This window comes from Pseudophryne corroboree, chromosome 2, assembly GCF_028390025.1.
Source record: "Pseudophryne corroboree isolate aPseCor3 chromosome 2, aPseCor3.hap2, whole genome shotgun sequence".
In the NCBI taxonomy this organism is placed as follows: Eukaryota; Metazoa; Chordata; class Amphibia; order Anura; family Myobatrachidae; genus Pseudophryne; species Pseudophryne corroboree.
This window is the reverse complement of record NC_086445.1, coordinates 573,649,548-573,665,822: the sequence shown is the minus strand read 5'-3', so window position 1 is coordinate 573,665,822 and position 16,275 is coordinate 573,649,548. Positions and strand designations below refer to the sequence as shown.

The 16,275-nt window shown below is 46.2% G+C and overlaps 1 protein-coding gene across 5 annotated transcripts in view; it reads left to right on the top strand.

Annotated features, from left to right (window-relative positions):
- Positions 1 to 13,622, top strand: part of ZMYM4 (zinc finger MYM-type containing 4) — a 371,597-nt gene extending 357,975 nt beyond the window's left edge. For 4 of the 5 annotated variants that reach the window (XM_063954437.1, XM_063954436.1, XM_063954433.1 and 1 more), the window contains exon 28: positions 11,665 to 13,622. In XM_063954437.1, the coding sequence (XP_063810507.1) occupies positions 11,665 to 11,872 (208 nt within the window). In that variant the 3' untranslated portion in view covers positions 11,873 to 13,622. The remainder of the gene's footprint in view (positions 1 to 11,664) is intronic. The other variant, XM_063954434.1, reaches the window with a different exon arrangement.
- Positions 13,623 to 16,275: the final 2,653 nt, after the last annotated feature.

Here is a 16,275-nt window from a genome sequence, read left to right as displayed (position 1 = left end):
CTCCATTGCTGATTAGGCTTAAGGGCCCTACACACTGCGCGATATTAGTGAAAGATATGAACAATCTCGTTCATTAATGAATATCCTATCTTTCCATGTGGAGGTACCAGCGATGAACGATGCGCGACCCCGCGCTCGTTCATCGCTGGTGCCCCATCGCCTGTGCATGCAAGCCAATATGGACGATCTCGTTCATATTTGCCTGCACTGCTATGGAGCCGGGTGACGGGGGGAGTGAAGAAACTTCACTCCCCCTGTCACTGCATCCCCGTCGCCCATCGGCCGTATCCGCCGTCGGGCAGCTCGGCGGCGGATCGCTCAATGTGTAGGGCCCATTATAGGGATTGTGGTAGACCCTTGCTTGAGTGATGAGGAAGGCAAAACTATAAAGAACAATGAAGCCTTAGCCAATTCAGTAGCACTTACAAAATTCCCTGCCTAATTCTTTCATCTGTTTTATCAGGGTGGTACTTTGACCTTATGCAGAATTACTCACAAGAGCACTCCGTTTTTAGAAAGCTATTCCTGCACTTAGTTTGTTTTTTTTCCAGACCAGCTTTTTAATGAGTTGTCAGGAGAATGGGCAGATACAAACCAATGCTTCTGAGCCTCAGGCGCTTAAGACCCTTTTCTCTAGCATCCATAAGGGATATTGGGGGAAACGAGTACGACGGGGTCCAAAGGAGCCAGTGTACTTTAAATATCTTAAACGGTGTGTGCTGGCTCCTTTCCTCTATGCCCCCTCCCACATGCAGTTTAGAAAAAAGTGCCCTTAGGAGAGGATGTACATCTCTGCAGCTCCAGAGAGTTTGCAGAGCCGCTTCTCCGCTGCATGACCACCGTCCTGAGGGGTTGTTGTTCAGCAGGGCACTGCGCCTTGGCTGTCGCAGCACGCCGCACACCCCTAACGCTGCCTGAAGGTGATATCGGTGGTGCGTACAAACCGGGGGACCCGCTAGGGGGGGGGGGGTCTCCCTGTTCAAAGTGCGGCTGACCAAGGGCGCGGCGTACGGGACCCTCCCGGGGGTATCCCGCTAAGATCCCCCGTGTAGAACTGGCACAAAAGACTTGACTAGCACTTGTGTAATGTTTTAAGCTAACTAGGAGACTTTGCCAGTATAATATATATATATGTAACTCTGGTGCCATTGGAGGGGGCGGAGTTACCTCAGAACGGAACCTGAGGCGTTTTGGCGCCTTCCTCTGCTTATTACAGCCATATACAGCCCACACAGCGCTTTCTGACTCCTCAGCCACGCTGGATATCTAGTACAGGGTGTAGCAAAGGGGGAGAGCCGCTTGTGTACACTATCCTGATCCTATTTAGGACTAAAATTGTTAGTGTTTACTGTGTTTTAGGGAGCTGACAGCCCTACTGGGGCAGTGCAGCTCAGGGTGTGCTGGTGTCCTTCTCTTTCTTTGTCTGCTCTCACATACAGTAGGGCAGGCTTGCATTATAACTGTTTTTGCGTATGTTATTGTGCTTACTGTGAAACATGGGTAAACACAAGCTGTGCAGTGTATGTCACACTAAATTCTCTCCATTATCTACTGATTCTGTCTCATCTGAACAATGCAGTCAATCTTCACAAATCAGTGAAGGGGCTGGGGGAGAGGGTCCAGAGCCCCACTGGTTAGGGTCTCTTAAGACTATGATGTCAGATATGTCATCCCAGCTCACTGCTAATGTGCAGAAGACTCGGCTACTACAACAAGCTGTTGCAGATTTAGCTGCTAGGGCAGATGCACATCCCCCCCCCCCCCCCCCTCTCTCTCATGCAGGCCCACAGAAGCGTGGGTTACCTGCTCTACTATCTGATACAGATGACAATATACAGGATGGGGATGACCTGGATCCCGTTAGTGGGGATCCCCTTATTTTAGCTATAAGGGACGTGTTAAAGTTCCCCGTAGAAGACGCTGCGTCACAGCAGTCGTTTTTCTGCTGCGGGGTACACTGGGCTCCACAGGGAATGACATTGGGGTGTAGAGTAGAATCTTGATCCGAGTCACAACAGGCTAAAAGCTTTGACCTTCTTCCCAGAATGCATAGCGCTGCCTACTCTATAACCCCGCCTCCGTGCACAGGAGCTCAGTTTTGTAGTTGTTGCCATGCAGTGCAGGCATACAACAGGTGGCCCTCAGAAGAGCTTTTTTAAGTGAAAAATTAAGACTTCAAGGGCTTCAGCAGAGACATGGTGAGTGTTAGATGTCAGTCAGACATCTCCTGCTGCAGCTCCATCACCTCCCCCAGCGGCGCTGTGTACTCCCGTGCCCTGGTTGCCGGGTACTTACAGCGGAGGCTCCGGTTTTCTAAAGTCAGGCACACACACACCACCGCAGCTCTCCAGGATCGCGTGGCTGCTTTCAGGGAGGAGGTAAGTGGGTCCCCCAGGCAGGACCCGCTGTAAACCGCGATATGGCGCATCTGGTGGGAGGCGGGTCGTGCGCGCTGGCGTGAACTTTGTGGTAGTACAGGGACCCCACTAGACCACCAGGTTAAGGGTAGAGGTCGGATTCTTTCAAAAATCCGTTTGCTAAGGCCCGCAGTACCCGGTGGTGAAGTCCAGCAAGGGGATAAGGCTCTGACCTGTAGCCCCTCCCCCAGCCCCAGGGCGCTATTTAGAGTAAATGTTCCCGCTCTGGAGCTGCATATCTCTCTCTCTCTCCCTCACTCCCTGTCAGCGTTTGGGCGCCATTAGGACAAGCTGGGCTGATCCTGGGACTGTTTGGACAAATCTTCCTCTGTAAAGCTGCCTGCATGTCAGCGCTGTGCATTTTACAGGACACTTAAGTATTCTACATATCTGCTGACAGTGTTAGTTAAGAAAAGTGCATTTAGTCAGGGTTATTTAGTACAAGTTCCCTGTGATATACATCCAGTCTTTACTGTGCATTGTTATATCTATTGAGTGTATAGCTATACTTATTATTACTCTGTATTGCTAGTCCAGTGCAGTTTTATTGCATGTCATAATTTCTGCATTGTACAATGTGACTGTGTGTGCATATAGCTGCTGTGTGACCTCCATATTGTGTATCTCACTCAGATTGCTATCCCTATATTCTGTAACCTGAGGGGGTAAGTGCGTCAGGATTATTACTTAATATAGGTGTTTCACAAGATATACTTATTGTGTATTTTTCTCTGATTTTTAGTCACCATATACCTCTGGAACTCTCTGTTTGTGCTAAACAACTACACAGGGGGTTCTTGTCAAGTGTTGTGCTGCTGATATTGTACTGGGTTGCCTTGAATTGAGCTTTCAGACATGTCAGCTACAAGAGGCGACGGAGCTGGGGCTGATCCCACATTGCGTGGTGGTGACGCTGCAGACACATTAGAGAAAAACATAACAGCAGAGGGTTCAGGTTCTGGGGGTTCCCTAACCCCCAGTGGGACCGTAGCAACGGGGGTGCATAAAGACCCACCTTGGGCTACTTTCTCCACGTTATTGCATACGCTGGTAACTAGACTTACGCCCCCTATGGGACCTCCTGTGCCGGTTCAACCGCTTATGGTCCCTGCGGTTAATCCGCCATGGGCAGATCACCTGTCCACTCAGTTACCGCAATTGAACCAATCACTGACTAAACAGAAATCTCACCCTCATCCGCCTCAGACCAAGGGGTCCTCCTAAGCGGGCTATTACTTCCTCACAATCCACCAACGTCCCAGACACCTCGTCTGATGAGGATGACGTATATACTGACCCCACAGACACTGATACTGATAATTCTGTTGGGGAATCTGTTTCACAGGTGGATGTTCCTGACTTGTTGGAGGCTATCAGGATATTTCTTCAAATTACTGATGACCCAGAGCCTGATACTTCCCCTAAGAAACCGGACAGATTTAAACGGCAGAAAGTGGTTAAACAAGTTTTATCTCACTCTGATTATTTAGTTGACATACGTCAGGAATGCTGGGAAAAATCCAGGAAAGAAATTCACGCCTCACAAGAAGATGCTGGCTCGCTATCCCCTGCGGCAGAGCTAAGTAAAAATTGGGAGACACCCCCGCCAGTGGATTCGCAAGTGGCGCTGCTGGTGGTATCCTCAGCTCTGCCTGTTACTGCCGTCACGTCTCTGAAAGAACAGACGGATAAGTGTGTGGAGGGTTGTTTAAAGGCGATTTACACCTTAGCAGGTGCTGCGCATTGGCCCACCATTGCAGCGACTTGGGCTGCAGAGGCTATTGAAGCGTGGGTCAGGAGTTGGAAGCTGAGCTGCCTTCCAACGCTTCTGCTCATGCTAGACAATGTCTTTCGTATATTGTCATAGCTTCTCATTACATTAAGGAGGCGGCTTCTGATGCCGGTAGTCTGGCGGCCAAGGCTTCTACTACCTCCATTTTGGCTCGCCGGATTCTCTGGTGGCGGTCCTGGTCTGTAGTTCTGGACTCTAAGAAAACCCTGGAGGTACTCCCTTTTAAGGGAGACATTCTTTTCGGAGAAGACCTTAACAAGATAGTGGCTTGTGTACCTAATACTGCTCCTTCGGTGCTGAAGGCTAAGAGTACTTCCTTTCCTTTCGCTCCTTTCGTCATTCAGGGAAAGCAAGGGGTCAGGCGTACCCGAAACAGGCTCGCACTTCCAAACCCAATAAGCCCAAACCTAAACGGGCCTGGGCCGCCAATCAGCCTGCTTCCAAAACTGACAAGCCTTCTGCATGACGGAGCGGGGATCCCAGGGTGGGGGGCCGACTTCTAGGGTTTACCCAGGAATGGTTGAAGACCACTTCCGATGCCTGGGTACGGGAAGTTGTCACTCGAGGTTACGCTGTATCCTTCAAGAATCGTCCCCCTTATCAATTTTGCCTGACAGATATCCCTTCGGATCAGGTGACGGCAAAAACTCTGCATTCGGTGGTACAGTCCCTCCTGGACACAGGAGTGGTAGTACAGGTGCCTCTGGCTCAGAGAGGCAAGGGGTACTATTCACCGCTGTTCCTAGTCCCGAAACCGAATGGGTCCTCTCGGCCCATCCTCAACCTCAAGTCCTTGAACAAATTTGTGAGAGTTTCTCAAGTTTCGTATGGAAACTCTTCGCTCTATTGTTCTGGCCTTGGAACCTGGGGATTATATGGTCTCCCTGGACATACAGGATGCTTACCTGCATATTCCCATTGCAATGTCGCATCAGCAGTACCTGAGGTTTGCGGTTGGCAACCTCCATTACCAGTTTCAGGCATTACCATTTGGTTTGACCACGGCTCCGCGAGTCTTCACCAAGGTCATGGCGGTAATGACGGCTGTACTCCGCCGTCAAGGGGTCAGGATCCTGCCGTATCTGGGTGACTTGTTGATCCTGGCGAATTCCCCAGTGATTCTCCTACGCCATCTGGATCTGACGCTCCAGTTTCTGTAAGCCCACGGGTGGCTAATCGACGGAAGAAATCTTCCCTGGTCCCTGCTCAGAGCATGGTGCACCTGGGGGCGTTGTTAGACACTCACAACCAGCGGTTGTTCTTGTTTCAGGAGAAAGTCCTGAAACTTCAGGACAGGATTCGATGCTTCCTATCTTGTCTGCAAGTGTCGATACATTCGGCGATGCAAGTGCTAGGTCTCATGGTGTCGGCTTTCGACATGGTGGAGTGCGCTCAATTACATTCCCGCCCTCTACAGAAATTGATTCTTGCCAAGTGGGATGGCCTGCCTCACCGGATCAGGTCTCATGATATCCTTGTCTCAGGAGGTCCGTCTGTCACTGAGCTGGTGGCTTCAGGACCAACGATTGAGCAGAGGTTGTCCCTTCTGGATCTTCAACTGGATTCTTCTGACGACGGATGCCAGTCTGAGAGGTTGGGGCGCAGTATTGGAGCAACGCTCCCTTCAGGGTCGGTGGACCAGGGAGGAGTCTCTCCTCCCGATAAACATTCTGGAACTGCGGGCGGTGTTCAATGCTCTGAACGTGGCGCAGCATTTAATACAGAACAGACCTGTTCAAGTACAATCGGGCAACACCACATAAATCGTCGAGGCGGCACTCGCAGCCGCATGGCAATGAGGGAAGTTTCAAGAGTTCTTCAGTGGGCAGAACGCCATCAGCCAGCCATATCGGCAGTGTTCATCCCGGGGGTCCTGAACTGGGAAGTGGACTTCCTCAGTCGTCAGGACGTACACGCCGGAGAGTGGAGCCTCCTTCCAGAAGTATTTAAACTCCTAGTGGACAAGTGGGGCCTTCCAGATGTGGACCTGATGGCGTCTCGACACAATCACAAAGTTCCGGTCTTCGGAGAAAGGACAAGGGATCCTCAAGCAGCGTTCGTGGACGCACTGGCAGTTCCATGGATCTTTCGGCTGCCATACGTGTTCCCTCCGGTGTCACTTCTGCCCAGAGTATTAAGGAAATTTAAGCAAGAAGGAGGAATCAAACTTCTGATCGCTTCAGCGTGGCCCAGACGGCACTGGTTCTCAGACCTTCAGGGTCTATCGTTAGAGCGTCCTCCTCTTCTTCCACAACGACCAGACCTCCTCATTCAGGGCCCTTGTGTCTACCAGGATCTGGCCCGGCTGCTTTGACGGCGTGGCTCTTGAAGCTTCCGTATTGAGGGCCAAAGGAGTTTCTGAGGCGGTCAGTCAAACTATGTTGAAGGCCCGGAAACCGGCTTCTGCTCGGATTTATCATAGGGTCTGGAATTCTTACTTTGTTTGGTTCGCCACTAACAATTATGACGCTTACAAGTTTAGTACGGCCAAACTTTTGGCCTATCTACAACAGGGCCTGGACTTGGGCCTTCGTCTGGCCTCCATCAAGGTTCATATTTCTGCCTTGTCTGTTTGGTTCCAGAGAAAATTTGCAACTTTACCTGATGTTCATACGTTCACTCAGGGTGTGTTGCGGATTCAACCTCCTTATGTCCCGCCTGTGACTCCTTGGGACTTGTCGGTGGTTCTGGAGGCGTTGCAAGAGTCTCTGTTTGAGCCTCTTGAATCTGCAGACCTTAAGTGGCTTTCTCTTAAGTATTGTTTCTGCTGACTATTGCCTCTGCTAGATGGGTATCTATGTGATGAGAACTGTATCCCTTCGGAAGTTTGATTCTCTCCTTGTACTGTATGGTTTTCACCAACGTGGCTGGCCTGCTCACAAGCAGACCCTGGCCAGATGGATTAGAATAGTGATTGAACATGCTTATGTACAGGCTGGCCTTCCAGCTCCTGCTACCATCAAGGCCCATTCTACTCTGTCTGTTGGACCTTCTTGGGTGGCCCGCCGTGGTGCAACCGTTGAACAATTGTGCAAGGTGGCTACGTTGTCCTCGGTGAACACGTTCATAAGGTTTTATGCCTTCAATACATCTGCCTCCCAGGATGCTTCCTTTGGACGCCGGGTTCTTGTGCCCGCTTCAGTGCTTCCCCTCCCATGAGGAACTGCTTTAGGACATCCCCAAAATCATTCCCTGTGGAGCCCAGTGTACCCCGCAGCAGAAAAGGAGATTTATGGTAAGAACTTACCGTTGTTAAATCTTTCTGCGAGGTACACTGGGCTCCACAGGGCGCCCACCCTGGCGCACTTAGCTCCTTTGGCTGGTATGGCATTAGCCGCTGACACTTTCTCCTGTCGTGAGAATGTGGTGTATGTGGCTACTAACTGTTGTCATTTTTTACCTGCTACTGCATTGGACTGGTAACAAAAACTGAGCTCCTGTGCACGGAGGCGTGGTTATAGAGGAGGTGACGCTATGCATTCTGGGAAGGTCAAAGCTTTTAGCCTGTTGGTGCCTCGGATCAAGATCCTACTCTACATCCCAATGTCATTCCCTGTGGAGACCAGTGTACCTCGCAGAAAGAGATTTAAAAATGGTAAGTTCTTACCATAAATCTAGTTTTCTTTGTACAGAACAAGCCTAATGTCACTTTCCCTGACTCTACAGCAGTGTTTTTCAACCACTGTGCCGTGGCACACTAGTGTGCCCTGAGCAGTCTCCAAGTGTGCCGCCATAGAAGAAGAACCAGGCCCATCAGTGTTTTACCGTTACTGAGGCTCTGGAACGATCAATACTGGTGGGTTTAGTGGTTGCAGAGCCCGTTCTAATTTTGGACCCGGGCAGTGTTGGGCTCTTCTGGGTTTCTCAGATGTGGCTCAGGCGTTACCTATGGAGAAGCTGCGACATGACATCCTAGGACACGCAACTGCACCAAGCATCACCGTTATATTTGAGTGTGCCTTGGCTATATTTAAATCTTGTTCAGTGTGCCGCCAGTTATAAAAGGTTGAAAATCTCTGCTCTACAGAGTTAGAGGACTTATTCAAACAGGCCTGAAAAAATCCAGACAAGTGTGTCCAAAAAGTTTCTGCACACTTTCCCATTTGCTCCTGAAGGTAGAAAATTTTGGGAGGTACCCCCTGGGCTGGATGTCTGTCTCTTGCCTGTCTAAAAAGGTGGTGCTGCCTACTCCGGGCTCCTTTACCATGAAGGATCCTGCTGATAGGAAGATAGAGACTACGCTAAAGTCTATATACACAGCAGCCGGTATATCACAAAGACCGGTCATTGCGGGTTGCTGGATGACCCATGACATTCATTCCTGGGCCACTCAAATTCAGGGGGGCCTCTCGGGATATATGCCCTTGGTTACTATGGTAACCCTCCTGAAGCACATTCAGGACACTACCCGTGTCCTCTGTGATTCCCTCAAGGAGATGGGAAACATTAATGGCAGTGTCGGCGCGCAGGGTCTTGTGGTTGCGCCAGTGGATTGTGGTTGCAGAATCCAAACGTAGTGTAGAATCCCTCCCCTTTTCTGGGGAATGGCTTTTTGGGGTTGAATTGGATACCTGGATTTCCAAAGGTACGGCTGGAAAATCCACATTTCTCCCCTCTGGGGCCTCCAATGCGGCTAGAGGCACCAGAGGTAAGTCCAGAAAACCTGCAAGCACCAGTTCTCAGGAACAGTCCACCAGTTCTGCTTCCACAAAGGCCTCTGCATGGCGGTGCCGACCCACCCTGAGGGGATCTCGAGGTGGGAGCTCGACTATGTCACTTCAGCTGCGTCTGGGAGACTTCCTGCCAGGATGCCTGGGTCAGAGAGCTCGTTTCTCAGGGCTACAGGCTGGAATTCGACAGTACTCTCACACACACATACACACCCTCCCCCAGCGGTCTTTCAACTCAAGCTTACCAGCTTTGGAGGCTATGCAAGTGACGTTGCAACAGGCTATCCGACAGTTGGTCCAGTCCCACGTCATTGTTCCAGTAACACTACCGCAACGCGGCAAGAGGTTTTACTGAAACCTGTTTGTGGTGCCGAAGCCGGACGGTTCGGTCAGTCCCATTTTGAATCTTAAATCCTTGAGTCCTTATTTGAGGGTGTTCAAAATGGAATCCCTGCAAGCAGTGATTGCGGGCCTGGAAGAACAGTAATTTATGGTCTCCTTGGATATCAAGGACGCCTATCTCAATATTCTGATTTGGCCGCCTCATCAGGCTTACCTGCTGGACGATCTCTTCCAATTCCAGGCACTGCCCTTCTGCCTGTCTACAGCCCCGAGGCTATTCACAAAGGTGATGGCGGAGATGATGCTTCAACTCCGGGTCCAGGGGGTCAATGTGGTCCCTTATCTGGACGATCTTCTGATAAAGGCAAGATCCAGGTAGCTTTTGTTGCTCCAGATCAACCGTAGGGAAACTGTCTCTCTTTCTCAGAATGTACCCAAGTTAATTTCTGCTTTAATTTCCCGGAATAAACAGCAGTTATTGGATAATTCCTCAAGGCCCCAGACTGCTGTCTTTGTTGCAGTGCAGCTTGTAAAGAAACTCTTCTTAATTTCTTTATAAGCACACCGCAAAGCTATAGGAACAGAAGCAGTTGGGTGCTTGTCGTCTTTTTTTCGCAGCCCTGTGGCACTCCTTTTTGAGGCTGCTCAATATCTCACATCTGATGGAAGGGTGAATCTTCTAAGTTCTGGTGCAACATTTAAAAACTATGGATGCCAATCCCCTTAGATGAAGAAATAATTTTATTTTCCTTACCATTGCACTAAGGATATTTGTCCACTTTAGGAGATTGGAACTCTAATCAGTGGTGGTCTGGAACCCAGAACCCATTCACTTGGCACCTGTATTTTAATTCTTAAGAACTGAGCAGTCATGGGCTGGATGCACTTTGCTACAACAGTGGTTTATCTGAACCACATAGCAGAGGACCATGCAAGCTCCATAACCAAGAGGGAATTATTGCATTTTTTTTTTTTTTTACTGACCATATTTATATTCCAAGTGTAAACAACTGGGAGGCGGACCGCGTGAGCCACCTAAGTCTATGACAATTAGTAACTCCATCATAAGTTTTCATGACCTTGCATAAATCTGGTTGTCCTCAGAAAAAAATATATTTGTATTGCAACTAGTATTGATGCAGGGATATTTAAACTCACTGGTGGCTCAGTGGCTGTTTCAATTTGTCTCCTAGGGTGAGATGTTTAAAACCTTGGAGTGAAGTAAACCAATCAACTACTAACCTTTATGTTATAGGCTGTGTTTGAAAAACGGCAGTTAGGAGCTGATTGATTCTTTGGGGATATTCAAATGTTTGGAAAGTCGGTTGGGTGTCTGTTTTTTCCTGTCTATTAGATAGGAAAAAACAGACTCCCAACTGACTTTTCAAACATTTGAATCTCCCCCTTTATCTCTATCCACTTTATCACTTAAGATTTTATACCTCCTAGTTTCTATTTTCACCACTCACCCTTACCCTTACAGAAAGTTAGATGAACCGTGGTCTTTGCCTTCCCCAATTTTTGGATCTGGCTGATCTGTCAGTCCTCAAGACCTTACTATGAGAAAATAGACGTTTTTACCCAAGGTTTTTAACATGTTTACTAATGTATATGTTGCCTCCACTAGTCTGAAAAAAGGTATGGCTCTGAGATATCAAGGTGCAGAAGCCATGTAAACCTGGGCATACAATATACAATTATCTGGCAAATCATCTGCCAAATCTGGCTGGTTGGATTGAAATTCTGGTAATGGATGAGAGTAAGTGACAATCGACCATTTGCTCCCAAACACTGGAAAATGGACCAAACCTGTCATGTAGACAAATTGGTTGAATTCGTCATTTAACCAATTTGTCTGAACGACCGGTTTTGTCCATTTTCCAGTGTTTGGCAGCCAATTAAAATTCATTCCAACCACCCAGATCTGGCAGGTGATTTGCCAGATAATTGTGTAGTCTATGCCCAGCTTCAGGATGATATTGTATTCTCCACGATAATCGGGAACTCTTCTGCAGATTGTACTGGAGAATGTAAGAGCAACCTTTCACTTTGATTTCTCTAGTCTTTTGTTTTCTCAAATTTTTGGCGGGAAGATCATCCAGGTGGGCTACATTATCCACTTCCCATTGAGGTAAGCAAATTGCCCTTTTCATTTACATCTGAAGAAAGTCCTTGCTGGACTAATTGTGAATTTAGAGATTGAACTAGGAGATGTTGGAGGTGGTGTCCATTTCCTTATATAAACAAGCTTTTTTCACTCAAAAAAAAAAAAAATCTATGCTTAACGGTGTTGTCCCACTAATGTACTGGGTTTTTTTTTTTTTAAATAGTTTGCAAACATTTCCACGAAAAATACAGTCTATATATATCTGTATACATTGTAATATGCAAGGTAGTATAGTGTTTTTGCTTCATCCTTCTCTCCTCTCTTTTCTCCCCCAAGCAGTTCTGAAAGTGTGAAGCAACGGAGTGATGTCTTCTACCTACAGCCAGAGCGTTCTTGTGTGCCCAATAGCCCCATGTGGTTCTCCACCATGCCCATTGACCCAGGCACATTGGACAGCATGCTGACCCGCATCCTAATGGTTCGAGAAGTTCACGAAGAGCTGACCAAAGCAAAAGAGGACTCGGAAGTGGAACTGTCTGATTAAATTAGCATCAGATCCTATCAGCCCCCTTAATTCCAAACCCACAAAAACCATACCTTCTATATAAAGTGGGGCAAGCGCTAAACTGTGAATGCGACATTTTCACTCTGGACTTGTACACTGCCCAACTTTTGCCCCAAAGTCCAACTCTGTATATTTACTTAAGAAGAATCAAGTGCTCCCCTGCTGGATCTCAGTGAGACTCAAAACATCACAGTATAGTATCTCTGTGGTAGGGAAACGGGCACAGAGATGAGCAAATGACTCTACAATCCCCGGACTATCATACACCTGCATTTAGGTGTTTGACCCCACAATAGGAACTGTAATTTCTTTTTAACTGGAGCAAAATGGGAGATTGCTTTTTACTCTTTCTTCTGCAAAAATGACTGATACTACTAGAAAGACAGCAGGATGGGCTGAGAAAGAAGTCTCTTCTATACTTGTGTTGCGTGACACTGTTGGATGCATTGAGGTGCCACATACTTTACATTATTCAATAATCAAATTTAAAAAAAATGTATAAAACGTGTTGCAACCCTTTTTGACCTTTCAACAGGTTTAAGCATTCTTCCACCTTAATGTTGATCGTATGTGAGAGCGAAGTAATGCCTACTTTCACACACTGCAGTTTTCTCTCAATCCCCCTGCTATACTCTAAACTGTCCACATAGTACACAATATAGCTGCAGTCACATACACCAGGAGTATTGCAATCAGACCATTAGTGCTTAGACCAAATTAGACCGATCTACCACTCTGTGTGGAAGTAGCACAATAAACGTGCAAACACAAGTACTTGTGCTCCAGCCAGGAAATCTGTGCTTGTAGGCTCTAAAAATTCTTTGTTGTAACCTAATTCGGCATGTGTCCATTTCTTTACTACAAGGTAGACCTCTTTCTCTTCAGTATATTGGTTCCTCCATGACACACACAATTTCAGGAACCTCAAAGTGCAACAGGCATCAACCCATCAGGGATTTCATTGTTTGTTTTTTCCCTGCCCCTCCCACATAATTGTGATTAAAACATATCTAGACTTTTTACTGTAAGGGCACAGCATCGATATTTAATGATGCAGAATTAGCATGAAATAAAAAAAAAGATTGCTGTCCATTTTATGGTTTCATCATGCTTGATAGAGAATTTTCCATAAAGCAAGTTTAAGTACCTGTAAGCACATGCTAAAGCTAGCCTGCATACATTATGTAAGGTTTATGCAATTGAAAGACATCACAACAGTTTGAAAGAGACTACAGCCAAAAACAAACCATTTACCCTGTGCTCAAGTACTTTGGTCTGGTTTCCAAAAAAGAGAAATTGAAAAAATCTACCACTGGAATTCCTGTAATTTTGCACATAGTAAACACATTTTATTCATTTTTTATTTTCTATTTTCCCATGCCTCACTTGTCACCAAGAGCATTACACAGGAAGACCATTTCTTTGATACTTCCAAATAACATGTTAAACTGTTGATCATTGAACCAGTGAAGACTAAATAAACAACCTTAGCTTGGATTTTATTTGTAGAATGAAGAGGGAAATTACCAGTGAACTTTCTAGTGTTTATAAATAATGGAAAAACCTGTCATACTCACAGCATACTCTTGCAGGACAGATGTGTGTTTCAGGAAGAAGCTAATGTTTCTGTATGTTACTGTTAATTCATTACTCTCTTTTCTATCAAAGGGGACCCTGACATGTTGTGCATTATGTTGCTATCCCCTTGTATTTAAAGGTTAGTAATGATTCTCATTTTCTCACGTCTCTTGATTTTTTTTATTTTATTTTTTTGGTTATTTTTTGTTTTTGTTTTAGCAGTTAAAAGAGTTTAATATTAAAGACAAAGTAGACCCATTTTTGTGTATCTGTTAGTTCTTATCCTGCTTGTAAAATAAATCACTGATTTGGTGTTTTTAATGTAAAGAACTTTGTGTGGCTGATATAAACAGAAAAAGGCCTATACTGGTATAGGTAAACAGCTGTGATGTAATTGATCAGCCACAAAGAACAACTGGTTTTCTCCGTGTCTTTTGAAAGACAAGAATTAAAGTCTATTTCTCCGTATCCGGGATCAGAAGCCTTTTCACCAATTTGGAATCTGCCTCATATCCTTTGATAGCTGATTTCTCTTCATGTTTCCTAGGTAATTCCCCCATTTGGATTATCCATATGGAATTGTATGGGCAAATGATGGAATAAAACTGAACATCAAGATTTAGCAAAGATTTTACTTTTTTCGATGGACATCACACAAAGTTGATATACGTTTTCTTTTATTGAGAATTATTTTGGAAGTCCGGTGCAGCTCACGATACTACTGTAGTTTAATCTCCAGAACTTTTTCTTTTCTGTTAAAATATATATACAGTATTTCTTCCTTTTTACGGAGTGAGTTTTAACTTCAAATTAGTATTTTGTAATACATAAAACATTCATTAAAAAAATGAATATAATATGCATAGAAAAGCATTTTGTCATCAGATAGAACATACATGTATAATGATTCATGCTGTTTTGACAGTGGTGCTGTACTGTGGGTCAGACTTCTTTGTCATTTAGTACACCTGTTTTAGACACCTAAGTGGTCGTACTACTATTTCATGAACAAATATCCCCTTCCTATAAGTGTATGTTGTAAACTACAACAGGGTTCTCATCCTTGAAGCCCAGGATGCTTTCATATATGCTTTATGATAATTTCATTATTTTAAAAGCAGTTTCAAAATAAGATGGGTTGAATGAATTTCATTTCATACAGTGGTATGTCAGGCACAACTTTCCCACATTAAATTGACAGGGACTTCAGTTGCTTTCCCCACTTTGGAACCTTATGAAGCCATAGCAAATTCTTACTACTTCACAATTAAGTTGCCTAACTGAAGTCTTGTTGGTAGTGAAAAAGTATGTTTCGGGCCTAATTTTTATAGTTTCGAAATTTAGTATACAAATGTTTTGTAAAGTTTTGTAATGAATGGAATAAGTAATGAGGCAATGCAACGCCACAAATGAAAACTTGCATCTATTGCATAGTTTCTACATTATTTATAGTGTTATTCCCTGAACTGGTTTACACCTACCACTTCTGTAGCGTCTTTAATGTTACGGAATTCTTACTCTGTACTCCTCATTACCATGTGTATGTGGTGTCACCAAAACCCATACCACTAAATCTGAGAAGGTTTTTTTCTTCTTCAGGGTCCATAGGGCTCCCCAGGGGAGATATTGGGGTTTAGGAAAGGACCGGGCACAAAACAGTTACGTTTTTACAGCTCCCAGAATGCACTGGTCCTCCCCCTATTTAATTTTGGTGCCAGCAGGAGCTGGATGCACCTTTAACAGTGGGGCTACTATTAAGCAGCCCCAAGCTTTTAATTTTATGATTTATTTTATTTTCCTTTTTTCTCCAACATCCATAGGGGATACAGGAGTGCAGATTACATTGGGGTATAGATGGGGTCCATTGAGTCGATGCACAATAATTCTTTTAGTCTGTCTAAGTGTGTGCTGGCTACTGCCCTCTATGCCCCTCCCCATTGGACCATTTTAGCAATGTGTGCCCTCCGAGCCGGTCACACTCTGGAGGGCTCCAGAGTTTCTTCATCATTTATTATTTTTTAGCATAATTCTGCAACAGACAGGCAGTTGGCTACTTCTTGATTGCTACGAGGGAGCTGCTGGGAAACCCTTCAGTGGTCGGCGCCTGGGTGCCCAGCTGCTGGGACACCGGCCCTGGGATCAACTCACAGCCAGCCATTTGATGGCTGAGCCTGAGCTTCCCGCAGCCTGCTGCCAACCCAGCAGCAGCTGAAGAGGCTGGGGTGAGTATAGGGACAGGTCCCTGGTTAGTGGGGAGCCCGAAGAGGCGGCAGCACTGCACCAGCGGTAACAGTTCCCCCATGAGCTTCGTTGGTGCCCATACACAGCCTGAGGCTATTCACAAAAGCCCCGTTGACAGCGTGCCTGGTGTCCTCTAGCTGAGGTGCCATTACAAGGTTGCACTGAAAGGAGCTGGCAGGTGTCATTAGCTCACCGGAATGCGCCAATACAGGGGCGCAATGGTAGACAGAGCTAACAGATGGTGTAGTGGGCTAATTCTATCACTATACATATCACATCCTGAGGCGGGCGTCTTCTAGCTGAGACACCATTGAAAGAGCGCGCTGTAAGACTGCTGGGGGGTATCCACAGCTGAAGCGTCTGAGTGCACCATTATGAGGTTGCAGACAAGTATGGCACTGTTGGCGGGGAACAGCCTGCGCGGTCACATTTTTCCACATTTTGTTATGTTACAGCCTTATTCCAAAATGGAATAAATTAATTTCTCTGACGTCCTAAGTGGATGCTGGGGACTCCGTCAGGACCATGGGGAATAGCGGCTCCGCAGGAGACAGGGCACAAAA